At 36.8% G+C, this 18,064-nt stretch overlaps 4 protein-coding genes and 1 pseudogene across 7 annotated transcripts; 4 read left to right on the top strand and 1 right to left on the bottom strand.

Annotated features, from left to right (window-relative positions):
• Nucleotides 1,943-3,875, top strand: LOC104782088 (vacuolar protein-sorting-associated protein 37 homolog 2-like). 2 transcript variants are annotated; one of them, XR_002037774.1, is made up of 7 exons: nucleotides 1,943-2,081; nucleotides 2,394-2,579; nucleotides 2,846-2,933; nucleotides 3,067-3,106; nucleotides 3,193-3,239; nucleotides 3,341-3,456; nucleotides 3,550-3,875. XR_002037774.1 is itself a non-coding variant. In XM_010506914.2 (7 exons), the coding sequence occupies exons 1-7, from the start codon at nucleotides 2,068-2,070 to the stop codon at nucleotides 3,714-3,716; spliced, it is 663 nt and encodes a 220-aa protein (XP_010505216.1). In that variant the 5' UTR covers nucleotides 1,943-2,067; the 3' UTR covers nucleotides 3,717-3,875. The 2 variants fall into 2 exon arrangements, 1 of the variants encoding a protein (XP_010505216.1); XM_010506914.2 differs by having other exon boundaries at nucleotides 3,336-3,456.
• On the top strand, nucleotides 4,675-8,064 carry LOC104782086 (aspartic proteinase-like protein 2). 2 transcript variants are annotated; one of them, XM_010506912.2, is made up of 11 exons: nucleotides 4,675-5,161; nucleotides 5,510-5,524; nucleotides 5,663-5,792; nucleotides 5,893-6,140; nucleotides 6,249-6,476; nucleotides 6,819-6,981; nucleotides 7,060-7,133; nucleotides 7,235-7,331; nucleotides 7,444-7,507; nucleotides 7,605-7,676; nucleotides 7,762-8,064. In XM_010506912.2, the coding sequence occupies exons 1-11, from the start codon at nucleotides 4,857-4,859 to the stop codon at nucleotides 7,914-7,916; spliced, it is 1,551 nt and encodes a 516-aa protein (XP_010505214.1). In that variant the 5' UTR covers nucleotides 4,675-4,856; the 3' UTR covers nucleotides 7,917-8,064. The 2 variants fall into 2 exon arrangements, with proteins under 2 accessions (XP_010505214.1, XP_010505215.1); XM_010506913.2 differs by lacking the exon at nucleotides 5,510-5,524.
• LOC104782085 (polyadenylate-binding protein 7-like) lies at nucleotides 8,177-11,517 on the top strand. 2 transcript variants are annotated; one of them, XM_010506910.2, is made up of 10 exons: nucleotides 8,177-8,593; nucleotides 9,044-9,162; nucleotides 9,278-9,471; nucleotides 9,609-9,862; nucleotides 9,948-10,054; nucleotides 10,135-10,324; nucleotides 10,418-10,674; nucleotides 10,751-10,882; nucleotides 10,954-11,085; nucleotides 11,195-11,517. In XM_010506910.2, exons 1-10 carry the CDS (start codon nucleotides 8,362-8,364, stop codon nucleotides 11,399-11,401), a joined length of 1,824 nt encoding a protein of 607 aa, XP_010505212.1. In that variant the 5' UTR covers nucleotides 8,177-8,361; the 3' UTR covers nucleotides 11,402-11,517. The 2 variants fall into 2 exon arrangements, with proteins under 2 accessions (XP_010505212.1, XP_010505213.1); XM_010506911.2 differs by having other exon boundaries at nucleotides 8,244-8,593; nucleotides 10,418-10,653; nucleotides 11,195-11,476.
• Nucleotides 11,545-13,046, bottom strand: LOC104782084 (annotated as a pseudogene).
• LOC104782083 (embryonic protein DC-8-like) lies at nucleotides 14,420-16,202 on the top strand. Its single transcript, XM_010506909.2, has 3 exons — nucleotides 14,420-15,367; nucleotides 15,466-15,644; nucleotides 15,753-16,202. Exons 1-3 carry the CDS (start codon nucleotides 14,477-14,479, stop codon nucleotides 16,027-16,029), a joined length of 1,347 nt encoding a protein of 448 aa, XP_010505211.1. The 5' UTR covers nucleotides 14,420-14,476; the 3' UTR covers nucleotides 16,030-16,202.

The raw sequence follows: 18,064 nt of genomic DNA, 5'->3' as shown, positions 1-18,064 counted from the left end.
TATAACTACATTATACTTATTTAGTTAATTGTCAAATGCTGTAATTGTATGTATGTTCAAGGCTATTTTTTGGACCATATATACTATGCCTATATGCTTTGATATTTTAATTATGGAATATCTAGATTGAAAATGCCGAAACATTCATTGATAGTATTGGAATTGTGTTAACTGTTAAACGAGACTTAGTCATCATAGATTTACGCGGTGCCTGTTCCCACCAAATAAAATAAAAACTACGCGGTGTTAATCTCTCCAACCGTTTGCTGACCGGCATGCTGTTTGTATCTAGAAACTAAAAACAAAACGCAATATAATGGAGCTCGAATAGTCAAAGAGTTGAACGTTTAAAGCCGACAAGGTCTCCTGATTCAAGGGGGGCTAGCTTTTAAAGATCTGGCCATGTCCGTAAACGGAAACAGTACTTCAGATGTACTTATGGTCAACTCTTCTTCACGGACCATTAAAACCAGATCAACTAATCATTCATTTCCTCTTGACGTTTTTTTTTGGTATATGTTTCATTATAGTAAGTCGCATTTGTATTTAATGAGAGACATCATAATAAAATGCATGCATTATCCTTAAATTATTGCTCAACTCTAATCTAACCAGTAACCACAAGTTTTTCTGTTTTATTATTGTCCAACAATATTTTGTATATTTATATTTATTAACAACGTTTGAAGATATCATATTTTGTTCGCACTACTTGTAAGTTACACGTAAGAATTAAAAGATATAAGAAAACGACACCTCCTCCAGCCAGAACAATCTCTGAGTACAGTTGTTACATCATGTGGTGATCAGGAGATCTGAAGTTCTGAACTAATTGAAAGATATAATTTAAACGATTCACAGTATGTGCTTGTCCATAGAAATAAAATAACATAATTTTTTTTTTTCTGTTTTCCCACCCATACAAAAAGGTATCGTAAATTATTTCAACAAAAAATGATAACGTCTAAAAGAAAACACGTACATTTTATTGTGACGAAATGAAATAACGTGAATATTGGGCTAACATTTTGTAATTAAACCGGACAAGCCTTGGGACTTTTCAAGTTTTTTACTAGTTATTCATGAAAGTAGAGTGTTGTTAAAAAAAAAATTGAAAAATAAATCATGAAATTAGATTAACTGTATTTATCATTAGCGTACAGGTAGTCATTTTAATTTGTGTTATCTGTTACACAAGCTACTGTCATCTAAAGTAGCTCTAACTTCTACATGTTTTATATAGGGTTTATCCGATGATCATATATAACTACTTGATCTTACATTATTTGATTTTGGTATATAAAGAAGTCAATCAAGTCGAATTATAAGATACAAAAAAATGTCACTTATCTCCCATTGCCAAATTCTACTGGTTTGGGAAAGAATAATAAAGTCAATTGTGTTGTTCGTAGACAAAAAAAAAGTTCCTTTGGTTTCAAACGGATTGATTCTATTGATTGTCTTTTGCGAATCGAATTTAGTAGACCTTCCAGGTAGAAGTAATCAAAATGTTTAGCGTTGAGAAAACACCCTAAAAGTCCACTTTGATACACATGTAATTTTTCAAAACTAGAAAGATATCGATGTATGTATAAAGAAAACACAAATTCGAAAAACAAACAAATAGTATATGTCAAAATTAACAACATTAATAGATAATTTTACTCATAAAGTCCAAGCAAAGACGTATGTAAAATTAAAAAAAAAAAAAAATTACTACTAGAAATACTAAAATTGTACTGTTCCGATGATTTTACATAAGCTAAAATAAATTACGGTAAAATTTTGTTACATTTGTTAAAAAAAAATGCGTATTTGTTACTCTTAATTACTCCACGTCGAGAAAAAAAAAAAAATACAAGTGAGCGAAAAATCTTTCATGGGCCAAGAATACAGGCCCATCATAGTTATGATGACAATAGAAAATTACGATTCTGTGCAGCTGCCGACTCCTACCTTGATCATTTCATCATGAACATCTGCTGTAAAGTTTAATCGATTTCGGATTTGGTAAAATTGTTTCGGAAACAAAACCCCTTCGGCTGGATCGGTCGACTCTTAAGAATCATGTTCAATTTCTGGTAATATGTCATTCAACCATGATCTGTTTCACTCTACCTACATATGCGTTCTTTTACTCTCTTTTACATCAGCTCAGATTAGTAATTTTTGATGGTCGTTTTGGGATTTGTGTGTTGGTCTCCTTTACAGTAATTTTATGAGATGGTTACTCTACAGATTACTAGATTTGGGTATCTAAGAGAAAGAAAATATGTGGTAGTTGTGCTGGGTTTTTTCAAGTTTTTGCAATTTTAGTATATTTGAGTATTGGAACAATTTCAGGGTGTGTGTGTTTTAGATTTGTTTTTGTATTTTTGTTGTTTTGTATTCAGGGGATCAAAAGAACAACAACAAGGGCAGTCTCATCCTTCTTCAGAAACATCTCCACAACCGCCGTGGTATTCACCGTCTTTGGTCACTGGGCCTAGCTCATCCCGGTCTCAAACATCAGGGCAGGTTCCACCACATGTTTCACCAGGTGAAGCCGCCGGCATTATTTCGATTTTAAAAGACAGAAGGTTGGCTTTCAATTAATTTGCCTCTTTTGTGCATAATGTGTTAACATTTGTCTTGTGTCACACATGTTTTTTTGTATTCTTTAATATGAATTTATGGCCTTTTAGGCTTGGAAGAGTTTAGGGATCGGTGGATATGATAGTTTTGTTGCTCAAGAATGTCTCTGTGATTTTGCATTGTGTTGATAATTTACATATACTAAATATTATCTTGTATGCTTATTTTTACTACTCATATCTGATCTTCTTTAAATGTTTTTTTGCTATAGTGTGGATGAACTGAAGAACCTTCTGTCTGACAAGAATGCATATCAACAGTTTCTGTACTCTCTTGACCAGGTCGCTATTCAAAACAATGTAAGTCGATCGGTAACATGGAAGTTACAAAATAATCATATATTTATTGTCTTAGAGAAACGAAGCTTCTTCACTATTTACGTTTTTGAGATGATTCAGTCTTAATTGTGCTTTTGCTTTATATGTTCATTAGATCAGAGAAGAGCTTCGCAAAGAAACGTTACATCTAGCTAGTGAGTTCTTGTATCATGACTTATATTTTAACGATGAAAATCCTATTCATATCGCGAGATCTAAAACATTCATGCTAATATAACAGGAGAAAACTTGGGGAAGGAACCACAGATAGTGGAGCTGAGAAACCAAGTAAGTATATTGTTGATATTTGAGTGTGTAATATAGTGAGTACATATATATGAAACCTTCTCAAGTTCTCACCATCTATAAAACCATTTTCAACAGTGCAGAATAATCCGTACATCTGAGCTTGCAACTGCGCAAGAGAAGCTTAATGAGCTTGAGAATCAAAGAGAAGAGATCCTTAAATTCTACTCTCCCGGTTCTCTTCTTCATAGGCTTCAAGGTAAAAGAAATTTAGTTGCTACAAGCCTACATGTGTAACCAAAATTATTCACATTGGTTTTCTAAAACACAAGCCCGGTTTGTTTTAATGCAGATGCCATGAACAAGGTCGATGAAGAATCCGAGGAGCTGCAACATAAGTTTATGGAGAAGGATATTGACACAGCCGCATTTGTGCAGAAATACAAGAAGTTAAGAAGCAAGTTTCATCAACGGGCTTTGACTCATCTCGCTGCTAAAACTTCATCATCTATCGGTTGAAACAAAAAAATAATTAATGTTTTGGTGTTTTATGTGTATTAGTGTAAGTAAACAAAAATGGTTCAAAGTATAATATCTATATACGAGATCGGTGTATCATTGGATTACTAGAACTAAGTATGCTCTCTAAATCCGAGTCTTCAAATCTTTTTATAATTATTATTATTGTTTCTTCCTCGGCAGGGGTGTGAAACATCGAGAGAGAGAATATGTGTTATGACATAGAAGAGCTTAAACTACAACTTTAGAAACATTTTCAGTAGATTACTAGAACTAAGTATGTTTAAAATACAGGATAATTCTGACAGAATACAATAAAATATACACAAAACTATGTTGGGAGGGTGACGTGGGAATGTGTCCAAACTTTTGTATTTGTTTAGGAAACTCACACCACAATTTACCCAAACGCCTCCTCCTTGACTCCTTCTTTGACGTGCCCTTTTGGATCACGACGACTAAGCGCGACTCACCCACAAGTCAATGTTTAATAATAAAGTAAACTAAGTATCTAACTAATTCATCATCTCATGTCGTTGTGAAATTATAACATTTGTTCTTCTTTCTTTTTGGCTAAGTTTCTGTTTCTCTAAAATCAGAACACTAGCTCTCACTCGACAAGCAACCAATATAAATAGTTCATCTTCTTACATTTATGCTTCGATTTTGTAACGTGATTATTCTAATAAGGTGCTCGTAGTCGTATCTAAAGATTTGCGTATAAGAAAACTTATTTTTTCTCGTAATAAATAATAGCCTAAATTAACAATTTGGTTGCTCCAAATTTTTAATACCTTTAAACCAACATCCGTTATTTAAGATAAATTCCCCGGTTTATATGCACAATTTACTAATTATCATAATCAAGTAAAAGAGAAGAAACGATATACCAATCGTTAATTTATAAAATCGAACCAAAACCAAACTAAACCAAAATCAATATATATCTTTCCTTAAAGCTCTCCACTATCTCCGCTAAAACAATTTCAGAACGTCTCTCTCTTTCTCTTTCTTCTCTGACAGTTCTTTTTGTTTTCCTGTCTCTCTCGCTCGCTCGATGCGAAGAATCGAGCACTGGTGTCGCTCTTTGTAAACTTGTGTGTATCTTTATCGGGAATACAATCTCAACAAGCTACTTAAATGCGTATCTTTCGTCCCCTGATGTTGCTTTTCGCGGTGGTGGCGGTGGTTTTGGCTTTGGCCGTGACTGGATTCGCTACACCGCCGTTACCTTCCACGTTGGCTAAATACGCTGCTGGTACGGTAAAGATTCTACCTTTAGAAAGGGCTTTTCCTCTAGACGAGCAAGTTGAGCTGAGTGAGCTCAGAGCGCGTGATCGTGTCAGGCACGCGCGAATCTTGCTCGGCGGAGGAGGTCGCCAGAGCTCCGTTGGCGGCGTTGTGGACTTCCCAGTTCAAGGCTCTTCCGATCCTTACCTCGTCGGGTATAATTTTCTTCATCTTTTGGATTGTTCTTTTTTTTTTTTTTTTCTAATTTCTTGTTCTACCCAAACCAGAACTCAGAAAATGTCTTGCCTTTTATGTCATCATCGGTCTTTAGATTGATCGTTTTCTATGATGAAATTGAAAGATTTAGGGTTTTCAATTTTTTATTTTTTTTATTATGTTTTTACTTTAATGTTCCTTTAGCCCTTTGCCTTTATCTTACCCTGTGTGCTTTAGAAGGTTTTGAATTGAAAGAAGAAGAAGAAAAAAGGTAGAGTTTGAAATGCTATAATTACGGAGAAGATCTTATTAAGTTGTGGTCTCCTTTTCTTTTTTCTTTGTTGCAGCTCCAAGACGACTATGTATGTCACATTTGCACACTATGTTATTGGAGTTCTAATGGGTTTTATCAGCTCTTTTCTTTTTTTTGTGTGTGTGTGGACAGTGGACAGATCTTTCTTTTATGTGATATGTGTATCTGTGTTTTTTTTTCTTGGTAGGCTTTATTTCACAAAGGTCAAATTAGGTTCTCCACCCACAGAGTTCAATGTTCAGATTGATACTGGAAGTGACATCTTGTGGGTTACTTGTAGTACTTGCAGTAATTGCCCTCACTCTAGTGGACTTGGAGTAAGTGTAGCTTTGTCTTAGTTTTTACTTACAAGTGAGATTAGCATCAGAGAAGTGTAAAAGGCTTATCCTTTCTCTTTTTTTCGAAATACATTTTCAGATCGACCTCCATTTCTTTGATGCTCCTGGTTCCTTGACTGCTGGCTCTGTTACTTGTTCAGATCCGATTTGTTCTTCAGTCTTTCAGACAACAGCTGCACAGTGTTCTGAGAATAACCAGTGTGGTTACTCCTTTCGCTATGGCGATGGAAGTGGGACTTCAGGTTTCTACATGACTGACACGTTCTATTTTGATGCGATTTTGGGAGAGTCTTTGGTCGCGAATTCATCTGCTCCCATTGTTTTCGGGTGAGAGCTTTAACTATCTAACATTAGCCAGCCCTTGTGTTTGCATGAAAGTGTATGGCAGATTAAAGGTCTTAAGCTTTCTAAGTGATTTTCTTGTATTTGCAACAGCTGTAGTACCTACCAATCTGGGGACTTGACAAAGTCAGACAAAGCAGTGGATGGAATATTTGGTTTTGGTAAGGGCAAATTGTCAGTTGTTTCTCAGCTGTCTTCACGAGGGATTACACCGCCAGTGTTTTCTCATTGCTTGAAAGGAGATGGTAGTGGAGGTGGTGTCTTTGTCCTTGGCGAGATATTGGTCCCAGGAATCGTTTACAGTCCTCTTGTCCCGTCACAGTAAGCTCACTAACCTCTTATACTTTTTCAGTCTTGGATTGTGTCTCTAATTGTGTATTTGTGTTAGTCTAGTGCATGAGCTTTATATGTAGCATAGGTGGTTTGTACTTTGTAGTGGATTGTAGCTATGTCTTCAGCTCAGCAACATTCGTTGAGTTGGTTTTCTAGAGAGCTAACAGGTTATTAATCAAGTCTTTCGATGATGTGTAGTTCTTTGGTGAATTAAAATACTGAATAAAGAAGTGTACTGATGTGAATCCTAACAAATGGTTCTGAAACTGTTGTTGAGTGGCATGTGTTACTGTATAAGAATCTGTCTCATCTTTTGATTATGTAATACAGGCCTCACTATAACTTAAACATGCTGAGCATTGGCGTCAATGGACAGATGCTGCCCATTGATGCAGCCGTGTTTGAAGCATCAAATACCCGTGGAACCATTGTTGACACAGGAACCACTCTGACATATTTGGTGAAAGAGGCTTATGATCCCTTTATAAATGCAGTAAGTTTGTGTATATTTTAAGTGTTCTGCATGAGACTGTGACTTTCACATCATGATGTTTTTGTTTTGTAACTGCAGATATCAAACAGCGTGTCACAGCTGGTAACACCGATCATTTCTAATGGAGAGCAGTGCTATTTGGTCTCGACTAGGTATGTCTCCTCATCTATAACTGCAAATGCAATGTTCAAATTCTTTTCTCTCTAGATCAATGTTAAGAGGAGAGTTGTTTTGGTTCTCTGTGTTTGTGCAGCATAAGTGACGTGTTTCCTCCGGTTAGTTTCAACTTTGCTGGTGGTGCATCAATGATGTTAAGACCTCAGGAGTACTTATTTCATTACGGTTTCTATGTAAGCTCTTCTATTTGTTATATATATATACATACATAAAAGTAGTAAAACTAAAATAGTCTGCTTTTTTACATAACTTCTTCTGACTTGGTCTCTCCTATCTATCTAACAGGATGGTGCGTCCATGTGGTGCATTGGTTTTAAGATAGCTCCGGAAGAACAAACCATTTTAGGAGGTCAGACACTGACTAAGCTTTAAAAAAACTAACGACTACCGCATCTTCTTGTTTCAACAGTGGTTATATTATATCTGTACTGTTTTATATTTTGCAGATCTTGTACTTAAAGATAAAGTCTTTGTGTATGATCTTGCTCGGCAACGGATCGGATGGACAAACTATGATTGTAAGTATATCTATTCACATAGTCATAATCATAGTCCTCGGTTATCTTCATCTGAACTTAGAGAACTTGTGTTTTGTTTTGACAGGTTCGATGTCTGTGAATGTATCGGTAACTTCAGGAAAGGATATCGTAAACTCAGGGCAGCCATGCTTGACCATCTCAACGAGGAACATACTCTTAAGATTCTTGTTTAGCATGTTATTGACTCTACTTCTTTGTATTTTCTTCTCCTTGACGTAAATTTATTATAGAGTTTTTGTGTGTGTGTTTTGTGTTAGAGTTAGTGTAGTCTGATTTTGTTGAGTTTCTTTGATTCTTTTCACCAATTAGTGACTTTTTATTAATTGTAGACAAGTCATTCTTGTTAAGAAAATATGGTTACTACTTATGGCTAATACTATAAATAAATATTGAAGAAAAATTCAGTGTTAAGTGTTGGGGTATAATTAAACGTTAATTAATAGTCTATTAACGAAACGGCACGAGCGAGACGAAACGGCACTAGTTAGAACAAAACGCTACTGAAACGGAATATAAAAAGCTCAGGAGAGAGGAGTGAGTAAGCGTAACGGCCTCGTTTTAATCTTGCCATCTTCTTTCTTTCTTTCTCACTCTCTCTCTTTCTCTCTTTCTCTCTTTCGTCGTTTAGTGCATTTGTGTTTCCTTGGAGGAATCAGGGCAAAAAATGGCGACTGTTCACGCTCCTTTTCCCGCCGCGGCGAATGCTTTTTCGGGATCGAGTTCTACGGTGCCGGCGTCGTTATACGTCGGAGACTTACACCCTAGCGTCACCGAAGGTACACTCTACAACGCGTTCGCCGAGTTCAAGAGTTTGTCCTCTGTTCGTCTCTGTAAAGACGCCTCTACTGGTCGTTCGCTCTGTTATGGTTACGCTAACTTTCTCTCGCGTCAGGATGGTACTGTTCTTCCATCTCTTCGATTTCGTTTGGGATTTTTGTTTCATGATTTTTAGGTTTCCGGCGAGGCGTTTCGTTGTAGCATGTTTCGCATATTTATCGTTGTTTTTGCGCACTTTGATTCATAATCGCTGATGAATCTGTGTTTATTTTAGCCGATTTTCTCGGGAAAATGTTGATGTCTTCTCCAATCTTCATAAATCTCCATGGATTTATGATCTGGAAACGGAGCTTGTTCTTAGCCTGTGTTATTTTGGTTTAAATTTTTCACGCTTTTGATATCTGACCTTTTCGTTTATCAGTGACATTTCCTTTGGTAACGCCTCACCGGAATAAGTTTTGCTTGGTTGAGCATAGTTGAGAACTAGTTCTCAAATGCATCTTCGTGTGTCTGAAATGCTTGAATAAGAAGACATTGTTTGATAGGATTCGTTTACTTCATTTGTGCAGCTTACCATGCCATCGAGAAAAAGAATCACAGTATGTTGAATGGAAAAATGATTCGAGTCATGTGGTCAGTTCGAGAATCTGATGCTCGGAAAAATGGGGTTGGAAATGTCTTCGTTAAGGTAGTAAATCAAACCATTAAAAGATAGGGATGATTCTGTCAATGTTTGATTAAAATGTGTTGGTGTCCTGTGTGTTTGATGGTGATAACGTTGTCATCTTTTTTTTTTCTTTCAGAATTTGCCTGAATCAGTCAACAATGCGGGGTTGCAAGGTATGTTCAAGACATTTGGGGACATTGTATCCTGTAAGATTGCTACATTTGAAGATGGAAAGAGTCGGGGCTATGGTTTTGTTCAATTTGAGCAAGAAGATGCTGCGCATGCTGCTATTGAGAAGTTGAACGGGACCATTGTTGCTGACAAGGAGATGTAAGACCTTCCTACGTAGTGGTTCTCGGATTTGTGTCTTTCGTTTTTGCTTTGAAAGTTAGAATGAGAGATCTGACTTCTACCATTATGTTTTATCAATGGTTTCTGAATCTGACTTCTGGAAATTATATATGCAGCTATGTTGGCAAATTTATGAGAAAGACAGAACGAGGCAAACCTGAGGAGAAGTACACAAATTTGTACATGAAGAATCTAGATTCAAATGTCAGTGAGGTCTCTTTAAGGGAAAAGTTCTCAGAGTTTGGTAAAATTGTCAGCCTAGCAATTGCGAAGGACGAAAAAGGGTTATGTAAAGGATATGCATTTGTCAACTTCGAAAACCCAGAGGATGCAAGATGCGCAGCAGAAACAATGAATGGAACACAATATGGTCTGACGGAGTTGTTTCTTTTCTGAGATGATGAAAACGTCGTAGGTCTTGTCAAGTTATTTAACCCTTCGTTTCTTTTTGATAGGTTCAAAGAAATTGTATGTAGGAAGGGCACAGAAGAAGTCAGAACGGGAGCAACTGCTTAAGGAACAGTTTGAAGAGAAACGAAAAGAACAGAAGACGACTGCTAAGGTATTACCATAGATAAAGGCATTTGCTAGTCTGTTATGATATTAATCTTATTTATGGCTGTTGTAAATTCTGAAATGAAGGTGTCAAACATATACGTAAAAAACATCAATGTTGATGTTACTGAGGAGGAGCTGAGAAAACACTTTAGTCAATGTGGCACAATCACTTCTGCAAAGCTAATGTGTGATGAGAAAGGAAATAGCAAGGGGTTTGGATTTGTGTGCTTCTCAGCACCTGAAGAAGCCATTGATGCTGTGAAAACTTTTCATGGTAAGCCTCATGATCATGATGTATTGGTACATAATGGATAAATGGCATAGTTCTTAGCACATCTTATCATCTGATTATTTACTTGCGCCACAGGGCAAATGTTTCATGGGAAACCACTTTATGTGGCTATTGCTCAAAAGAAGGAAGATAGGCAGATGCAATTACAGGTTCAATTTGGGAAAAGTGTGTCGGCAGCAGGAGGAAGCACTTCTTCACCTTCTGTCATACCAGGGACATACCCTTCAGTCTACTACACAAACACTCATCCGGGGATGGTCTATCCATCATACGCCCCAAATCTGATCAATTCAGCATACCCTAACTTTCAAGTAGTCACATATCCTCCAGTGGTATTTATCAATATCCTTAGTATTTGTTGAAAGAAAAGTCACTATGATAATGTTATAACACTAACATCTGTGGTAGGTTGCTAATGCGCCAAGAAATAATAAGCAGAACAGAAACGAACAGTTGGATAGCAATGCTGTTTCGTATGTGCCCCATGTGTATCAGTCTACTCAAATGCTTCCTTTGTCAAGAGATACCTCGAACGAGCAGGTATTTGTCAAATACTATTTGGTTTTCTTATACCTTGTGAAAGATGGTTTAAATTAAGTTTTGTAAAACAGATGGAGCGTAACAGATCCTATGGTCGTGGGAAAGATATGAAGAAGTTGAACCAACAAAGACAGGCTGATACAATTGGGAGGGAAAAGCAAATGATCGGAGAGAAGCTCTACCCTCATGTGGAGAAAATCAAGGTTGGTGTGCTTGAATTTTATCATGATGTAATATCTACATTCGATTTTTAGTAGGGCAAGTATTGATTTAACACTATACTCAGTGACCGTGCTTATCATTCTTGTGCAGCCCCAACTTGCTAAGAAAATTACAGGGATGCTCTTGGAAATGGACAAGCCGGAGTTGCTTATTTTGTTGAAGTCACCAGAAGACTTAGCTGGTAAAGTCCATGAAGCGGTTGAAGTGCTGAAGTCATCCAAGACAAATCTGACAAGTCCAAACACCCTTCGTTCTGATTACTTGGCGACTGGCGTTTCTGGCCTTTCGATTAATTGAAGGGAAAATGGAAAAAAACCTAGTTTACCTTGGTTGCTGCTACACAAACTCTCGTAGGATTCTTTTGTTTGTTTGTTTATTTTTTTGGGTTAAGTTCTTGGATTGCTATTCTACTTTGCCTTTATTTTCTTGTGTGAAATACATTTGCTTAAATGATTTTAATTACTACGGTAATAGTTTAGAAAAGGTGAAACGTTTATCATACATCACCTGCAAATCAAGGCCACTACACACTAGAACATGATGTTGAATGAAATATGACTTCTTCCTCAAATTCCACTGCCAAAGAATGTCTTCCGAAACATTTTTCCTCTGCTTTTGATTTTCCCTTCTCGTTTCCTTCAACCCATTTCTTCAGCTTCTTCATCAGCCTCTTCCTCCTCGAAGCGTCATGATGATGATGCTGATTGTGATCCTCTTCATGATGATCATCTACTGCTGTTAGTGTCTGAACGTCTTCCGCTTGATCTTCCATTAACTCTTGCAAATTTCGATGTGGAGAAAACGCAATTTCTTCATAATTGGATCCATTTCTTATCACGTCGTGCCTTAAAAAAGCATATCTCCATCTCAGGTTAATCACTTCCTTCACACCATTCGCATAATCCTTTTTCAATTCCTCATACTCATCTAATACCCTTCTATAACGTTCTACACTCACCATCTTCACAAAAGCAAGAACATGCAGATAAACAAAAAATGAATAGAATATTTTTATTTCGATCACAATAATAATTACTTACCTCTGTTTCCTCTGATTCTTCGGAACTTGAAAATTGCCTGGAAACCTCTTCCTTTTCCTCTTGCAACACAATAATGTTGGCTTTTAGGTTTTTAACTTCATCTTCCAGTTCCTTCATAACGTTATTCTTCGTTTCTAATTCATCAACACATTTTAAAAACTCTTTCTCCACGCCAATAAACCTCCTGCTTTTCTCGTTTACGACACGGTATAACTGCTTAGATCATCTCCTGAGCTTCTTTGCTTTCCCCTCAAGCAACCCTTTATCTGATCTCAACTCTTGGATTTCTCCCACAAGTTTGAGGTAAATAGTAACCAAATCTTGTCTCCTCTTGTGTTCGTCCTCCATCGCCAAAACTTCTTTACGGAAGAAATTTAATTGAGATTTCTCAAGACTCAACATGCTTTTATGCTCCATAAGCATGACTTCTTGATCTTTCAAATTACAATACTGTTCGAAACGTAATTCCATTTCGTATTCTTTACTCTGAAGCTCCTCGAATCTGGATTTTAAACTGAGGATCGCTTGCTTATCGTGATCAAGGCTCTCTGTCTCTTCTTCTTCTTCTTCTTCGTCGTTTCTTCCGCCAGGTGATGAAGAGAACTCTGGATTGCTTGGAGATGAAGTTACCTCATTATCTTCTTTCCTGTACACAAACTTTGCCAAAATCAAACCAGTTGCTGATATTACAACAGCAACACAAACTCTCAGAGCTCCTCCTCCTTCTCTTGGACCTGAACCATCCATTAGTCTCCTCCTCTCTTTCTTTCAACTCCAAAGTTTTTCTTTTCGGTTTATATGATCCAAACACAGATTACAGAATTGATTGATGAATCTTTGTGAGGATTGGATCAAATTTAAATGGTTTATGCGAATCATAATCTTTACAAAAGTATATAGTTTTATACTCCTCTTTTATTGTTGGAGGAAACATGTCTTGTAAGAATATTCGTTTCCTTGGTGTGAGCTTTTTTTCTAATTGAGTTTTAAATAAGAAAGTTAATTGACATCTGTTGCTTTTTGACCATTGCTTTTGCTTGCTTACTCGTTTGGGCATCGGATTCTCCACTTACACGACGACACACGTGTGTACTCACACTCACACGTACCTACATCTACATGTTATGTTATGCATGTCTGCTAGCCTAGGAGGTCCGGTTGTTATGGTTAATCAAATCGAAACCTAGAAATCAAAATCTGGATCATAAACTTGAACTGATAAACTATATATGATTTGACTTGATCTTACAAGATACTCTACGATCTTCATAAAAGTAGGACCCAAATATTCGTAAAAGGAGTCAGTCCTCATGTGATTGTGTATTAACGACAAATCATGTGGGAAACGTGACCGATTTGGATGATTGGGATCAAATGCGCGTCTCGGATAAATAATACTAATAAACGATTGATGTATACCTAATTTTAAATATAAACTATTCTATGTGACAACATGCATGATTAACGTGAGAACTTTGTTGGCAGAAAAAAAGTTAATTAATTAAGATGTTTAACAGCAAAAAGAAAAGGTGAAATATTCGGTTATGATCAATACATTACATGTGCTAACTTGGATCAAGTATTGAAAAATAGAGAAACTTTTGAAATCAAATCCAATCTAAGCGGATGAGTGTCCTTGTTTATCTAAACCAAATGCTTATTTCCAAGTTATTGCATCAGTAATTTTGATGGTTGGAATAAGATCGATAGATACCGTTAAAAAATTGTAATGAAATTTGTCAATGCAAATTTTTCAAATTTTTTACCTAAAACCCCTTCTGATTTGTACTCTTTGCAAATCCGCAAAAATTCCAATAGTTGACCGATATATCATTAATCATATATGATTTGTTTCTTCCATGTTTAAAGATGAGATTTTTAAAAGCTTAATATTTCTCTTACCAGAAGAGACTATTCCGTTATTTTTATTACTAAAATTTGTTATCTATAAAAATACAAAAACTATACACGTTATATATTAACTCACGCTGTATAAATTTAACTACGTACCAAATTCTGTAATTTAGTAATCACGAACCGTATTTTCTACACACTACATTATCGAAATGTTGTGGTCGAGAACACATGCTTATGCCTTAACTACTAAGTCATTTCCATCAACATTCAAGATCCATGCATGAAAACTCCACGTGTCATAGTACATTCGTAGGAGATAAAACGAAGTAAATGATACGTGGCAGCTGTTGCGTCCGCCTATCTACCACGTGGATGTCTAAACAGTTTACTATAAGAAGAAACAAAAGCAGCTCAACTGATACCACAATTAGAAAAGAGATTCTTAAATTTACAAGCAACCGAGCGAGAGAAGCAAATGGCGTCAGACAAACAAAAGGCGGAGAGAGCCGAGGTTGCGGCGAGGCTAGCGGCTGAGGACTTGCATGACATCAACAAAGATAGCGGTGACGACGTCACGATGTATAAGGTGACGGAGAGAACAACCGAGCATCCACCAGAGCAAGAAAGGCCTGGGGTGATAGGATCGGTGTTCAGGGCTGTGCAAGGAACGTATGAGCACGCGAGAGACGCAGTAGTTGGAAAAACCAACGATGCGGCTGAGGCTACGAAAGAAGGAGCTCAGATAGCCTCAGCGAAAGCTGCTGAAACCAAGGACGCAACCGTAGAGAAAGCAAGAGATACTGCGGGTTATACCGCGGAGAAGATGGGTGAATATAAAGACTATACAGTTGATAAGGCGGCAGAAGCTAAAGATAAGACCGCGGAGAAGGCGAAGGAGACCGCTAATTATACCGCTGATAAAGCGGTGGAAGCAAAGAATATGACGGCGAATAAGATGGCTGAATACAAGGACTACACAGTGGATAAAGCTGTAGAAGCAAAGGACAAAACAGCAGAGAAAGCAAAGGAGACCGCTAATTATACGGCGGATAAGGCTAAAGAAGCCAAGGACAAGACGGCGGAGAAGATAGGTGAGTATAAGGATTACACGGTGGAAAAGGCCGTGGAAGCTAAGGATTACACCGCGGAGAAGGCAATTGAAGCAAAGGATAAGACGGCAGAGAAGACTGGAGAGTATAAGGACTACACAGTGGAGAAGGCGACGGAGGGAAAAGATGTTGGGGTGAGTAAGCTTGCGGAGTTCAAGGATAGTGCGGTTGATACGGCTAAGAGAGCTATGGGTTTCTTGTCGGGGAAGACAGAAGAGGCTAAAGAAACAGCTGTGGAGACGAAAGACATTGCAAAGGTAGTCTCTTGGAACGTTATTTTCATGTGGAATGTGGAGTATATGTGATATGTACATGTCGAATGGTTGATGTAATGTAATATTGTTTGATGACATAGGAAAACATGGAGAAAGCTGGAGAAGCAACGAGACAAAAGATGGAAGAGATGAGATTGGAAGGTAAAGAACTCAAAAATGAAGCTGGAGCTAAAGCCCACGAGGCCTCTCAAAAGACTAGGGAGAGTACTGAGTCAGCAGCTGAAATAGCCCAAGAGACCAAAGATTCTGCTGCCGTAAGGTAAAAAAAAAAATGATATATATGTTCGTGATATCTTTTCATGTTTTTGAGATTTGAAGGTAACGGCTAAAACGTTTTGTTTTGATGTGATGATTAAATCATATATAGGGGAAATGAAGCGAAGGGGACAATATTTGGAGCATTAGGGAATGTGACGGAAGCCATAAAGAGCAAGTTGACAATGCCATCAGATATAGTGGAGGAGACACGCGCTGCCCGTGAGCATGGAGGGACGGGTAGGACGGTGGTTGAAGTCAAGGTGGAAGATACAAAGCCGGGTAAGGTGGCAACTTCACTCAAGGCGTCGGATCAAATGACTGGTCAAACATTCAACAACGTTGGACGTATGGATGAAGAGGCTCGCAAAGATAAGGGAAAGCTGTGAAAGATTAGAAAAACATAAATGTCTTTTGGACCTTTTTTTTGTGTTGGATGGATCTGTCTGTTATAGGGCTTGTAGGCAGATAACGTTTTATGATAATTTCTTAGTTTGTATTCTTATTTTCTATTTATGCAACTTTTGAAAACTAGTTTCTAATTTCACTCTATGTTATGGGAGCTAATCTTCGCAGTGACATCCATACGGTTTATATATGATACTGTGACTAATCATAAGGCATAACCCGCCACTGCCAGACTGAAGTACAATTTATTTTTGGTAACCAATACTTATAGGCGTACGTGTTTTTATTTCAGTAATATTACTAGGGATAAAGTAACAAAAAAAACAGTGTTTGTATATTTGTTTGATAATGTGCTTTGATCAGAAAGTAGTCGGTTGGAAGAAAAAAAATTAATCGATCCAGTAACATAAATTATGTGATTTGATATCGTCAAAGTGAGATATTTTGGCTAGGACGAATTACATATATGGATTTATTGATTGGCGTAGCATAAGAGGACATATGGGAAACAATGAAGTAAGGTTGTCTTGTTCCTGGAGGAGAACAAACCACCACATGGGTTCGATTAGCCTCTCTTTGGATATTCTTGTGGATCAAACGGTTCCAATCACTGACATGGCTTTTTTGTTTCTTGTTTCTATGCCATCTTTAGTTTTGCAACTTACCAAGTTCTGATACAAATTCACACGTTTAATATTGGTTAATATTTCGTTGAATTGAAACTTCACATATGATATTTAATTTGATTATACATTACCGAATTATTATGGGAATGTAAAGTGGTTGATCAATCAAAGACTCGGTTCTAAGTCAGTGAACCAAATGATGCTGTAAATCTTTTTACACGGAAATAGCTGGTTAGAAAGATAAGATTTACAGGGAAATAGCTGGTTAGAAAGATTTGATAGTTACTTTATTCAAGCTAAAGTAATTTTTTTGTTAGATTTGTATGATAGTAGTTACAAGATTTTTTTTTTGTTTGTTTGTTTGTCTGGTCCACTAGTGAGTCATGTTTTAAAGTTCCTTTAACTTTATACGGGATGCGACAAGAACTCTACAAATGAAACGTCCAATCCAGTGAAAACTTGACTGGAGAGGATAGCCGAGAGTGTGGTGGAACCTCTATCCTAACGTTAAAATGATACTTATATTGCCTTTCTCCAATCATATTTTATTTTATTTTCCAACGTATTTGGGTAATATCAATATGGTTACACAATCCTACACGTACGATTATATATATTTTTATGGTTTGGCGATTGACCTAGCTCAACACTCTAATAGTGTATTAATTGTTTTGCTAGATCTTGGTATGCTATTTTTGTAAAGTTCGTAATGCCATAACCCATAAATCGTTTAGTATAGAGAGCAGTGAGCACTAGTTTGATGCTCCTCGCTATAGCTTTTATTTATTTATTTATATTATAGGTGTGAATGGTTGCAGTGGTTGGAGCGGACAAATTCGTCTGCGCACTGAACCGCTTTTTATTTACCATTTAACAAATGTAGTCTGCAGTGGTGCGGTCCAAATAAAGCAGAGACAAGACCGTTGCGGACCAACTGCGCACCATTTTCATACAAATAAAATTAGTTCGCAGCGATTTATAGTCCGCTCCAAAAATAAAGCGGTCCAGACCGCATACAGATTTGGCCGCTCTGACCGCAGTTACCATTCAAACCTTATAACTTTTTATTGATTCCATAAAAAAAAGACTATTATCTGTAGTTATCTAATATCTATGGATTAAAATTAGATTAATAAAGAGGTTTATAGTTTTTTTTTTTCTTTCTTTTTTTAAAAAAAGTTGTTTGTTAAAAAAAAAACATCAAAAATGTTAGTTAAGTTTTTTTTTTTCTTACCGTATCTTTTCTATGGAAAATAATCACGAGCCTTGGTCATATTTATGACTTATGATTGATTTCAAATAGTCGGATTTTTATACAATCATACATCAATCTTAGCTTTTAAAAAAAAATGTTTGCAATATCGTAAAAAAAAAAAAAAAAAAAAAAAAA

Source organism: Camelina sativa, chromosome 4 (assembly GCF_000633955.1).
Source record: "Camelina sativa cultivar DH55 chromosome 4, Cs, whole genome shotgun sequence".
Classification (NCBI taxonomy): Eukaryota; Viridiplantae; Streptophyta; class Magnoliopsida; order Brassicales; family Brassicaceae; genus Camelina; species Camelina sativa.
This window is presented reverse-complemented; position numbering and strand designations above follow the sequence as displayed.

Excerpts from the sequence above, each read along its gene's own strand:
- LOC104782088 (XM_010506914.2), top strand. Across the intron at positions 2,934-3,066 it reads AGGTCGCTATTCAAAACAAT|ATCAGAGAAGAGCTTCGCAA; the intron begins GTAAGTCGATCG and ends TATGTTCATTAG. Across the intron at positions 3,240-3,335 it reads TAGTGGAGCTGAGAAACCAA|TGCAGAATAATCCGTACATC; the intron begins GTAAGTATATTG and ends CATTTTCAACAG.
- LOC104782086 (XM_010506912.2), top strand. The coding sequence starts at position 4,857 with ATGCGTATCTTTCGTCCCCTGATGTTGCTTTTCGCGGTGGTGGCGGTG. Across the intron at positions 5,793-5,892 it reads CTCACTCTAGTGGACTTGGA|ATCGACCTCCATTTCTTTGA; the intron begins GTAAGTGTAGCT and ends ATACATTTTCAG. Across the intron at positions 7,508-7,604 it reads AGAACAAACCATTTTAGGAG|ATCTTGTACTTAAAGATAAA; the intron begins GTCAGACACTGA and ends TATATTTTGCAG.
- LOC104782085 (XM_010506910.2), top strand. The coding sequence starts at position 8,362 with ATGGCGACTGTTCACGCTCCTTTTCCCGCCGCGGCGAATGCTTTTTCG. Across the intron at positions 8,594-9,043 it reads CTTTCTCTCGCGTCAGGATG|CTTACCATGCCATCGAGAAA; the intron begins GTACTGTTCTTC and ends TCATTTGTGCAG. Across the intron at positions 10,055-10,134 it reads AACAGAAGACGACTGCTAAG|GTGTCAAACATATACGTAAA; the intron begins GTATTACCATAG and ends TCTGAAATGAAG.
- LOC104782083 (XM_010506909.2), top strand. The coding sequence starts at position 14,477 with ATGGCGTCAGACAAACAAAAGGCGGAGAGAGCCGAGGTTGCGGCGAGG. Across the intron at positions 15,368-15,465 it reads AGACGAAAGACATTGCAAAG|GAAAACATGGAGAAAGCTGG; the intron begins GTAGTCTCTTGG and ends TTGATGACATAG. Across the intron at positions 15,645-15,752 it reads AAAGATTCTGCTGCCGTAAG|GGGAAATGAAGCGAAGGGGA; the intron begins GTAAAAAAAAAA and ends AATCATATATAG.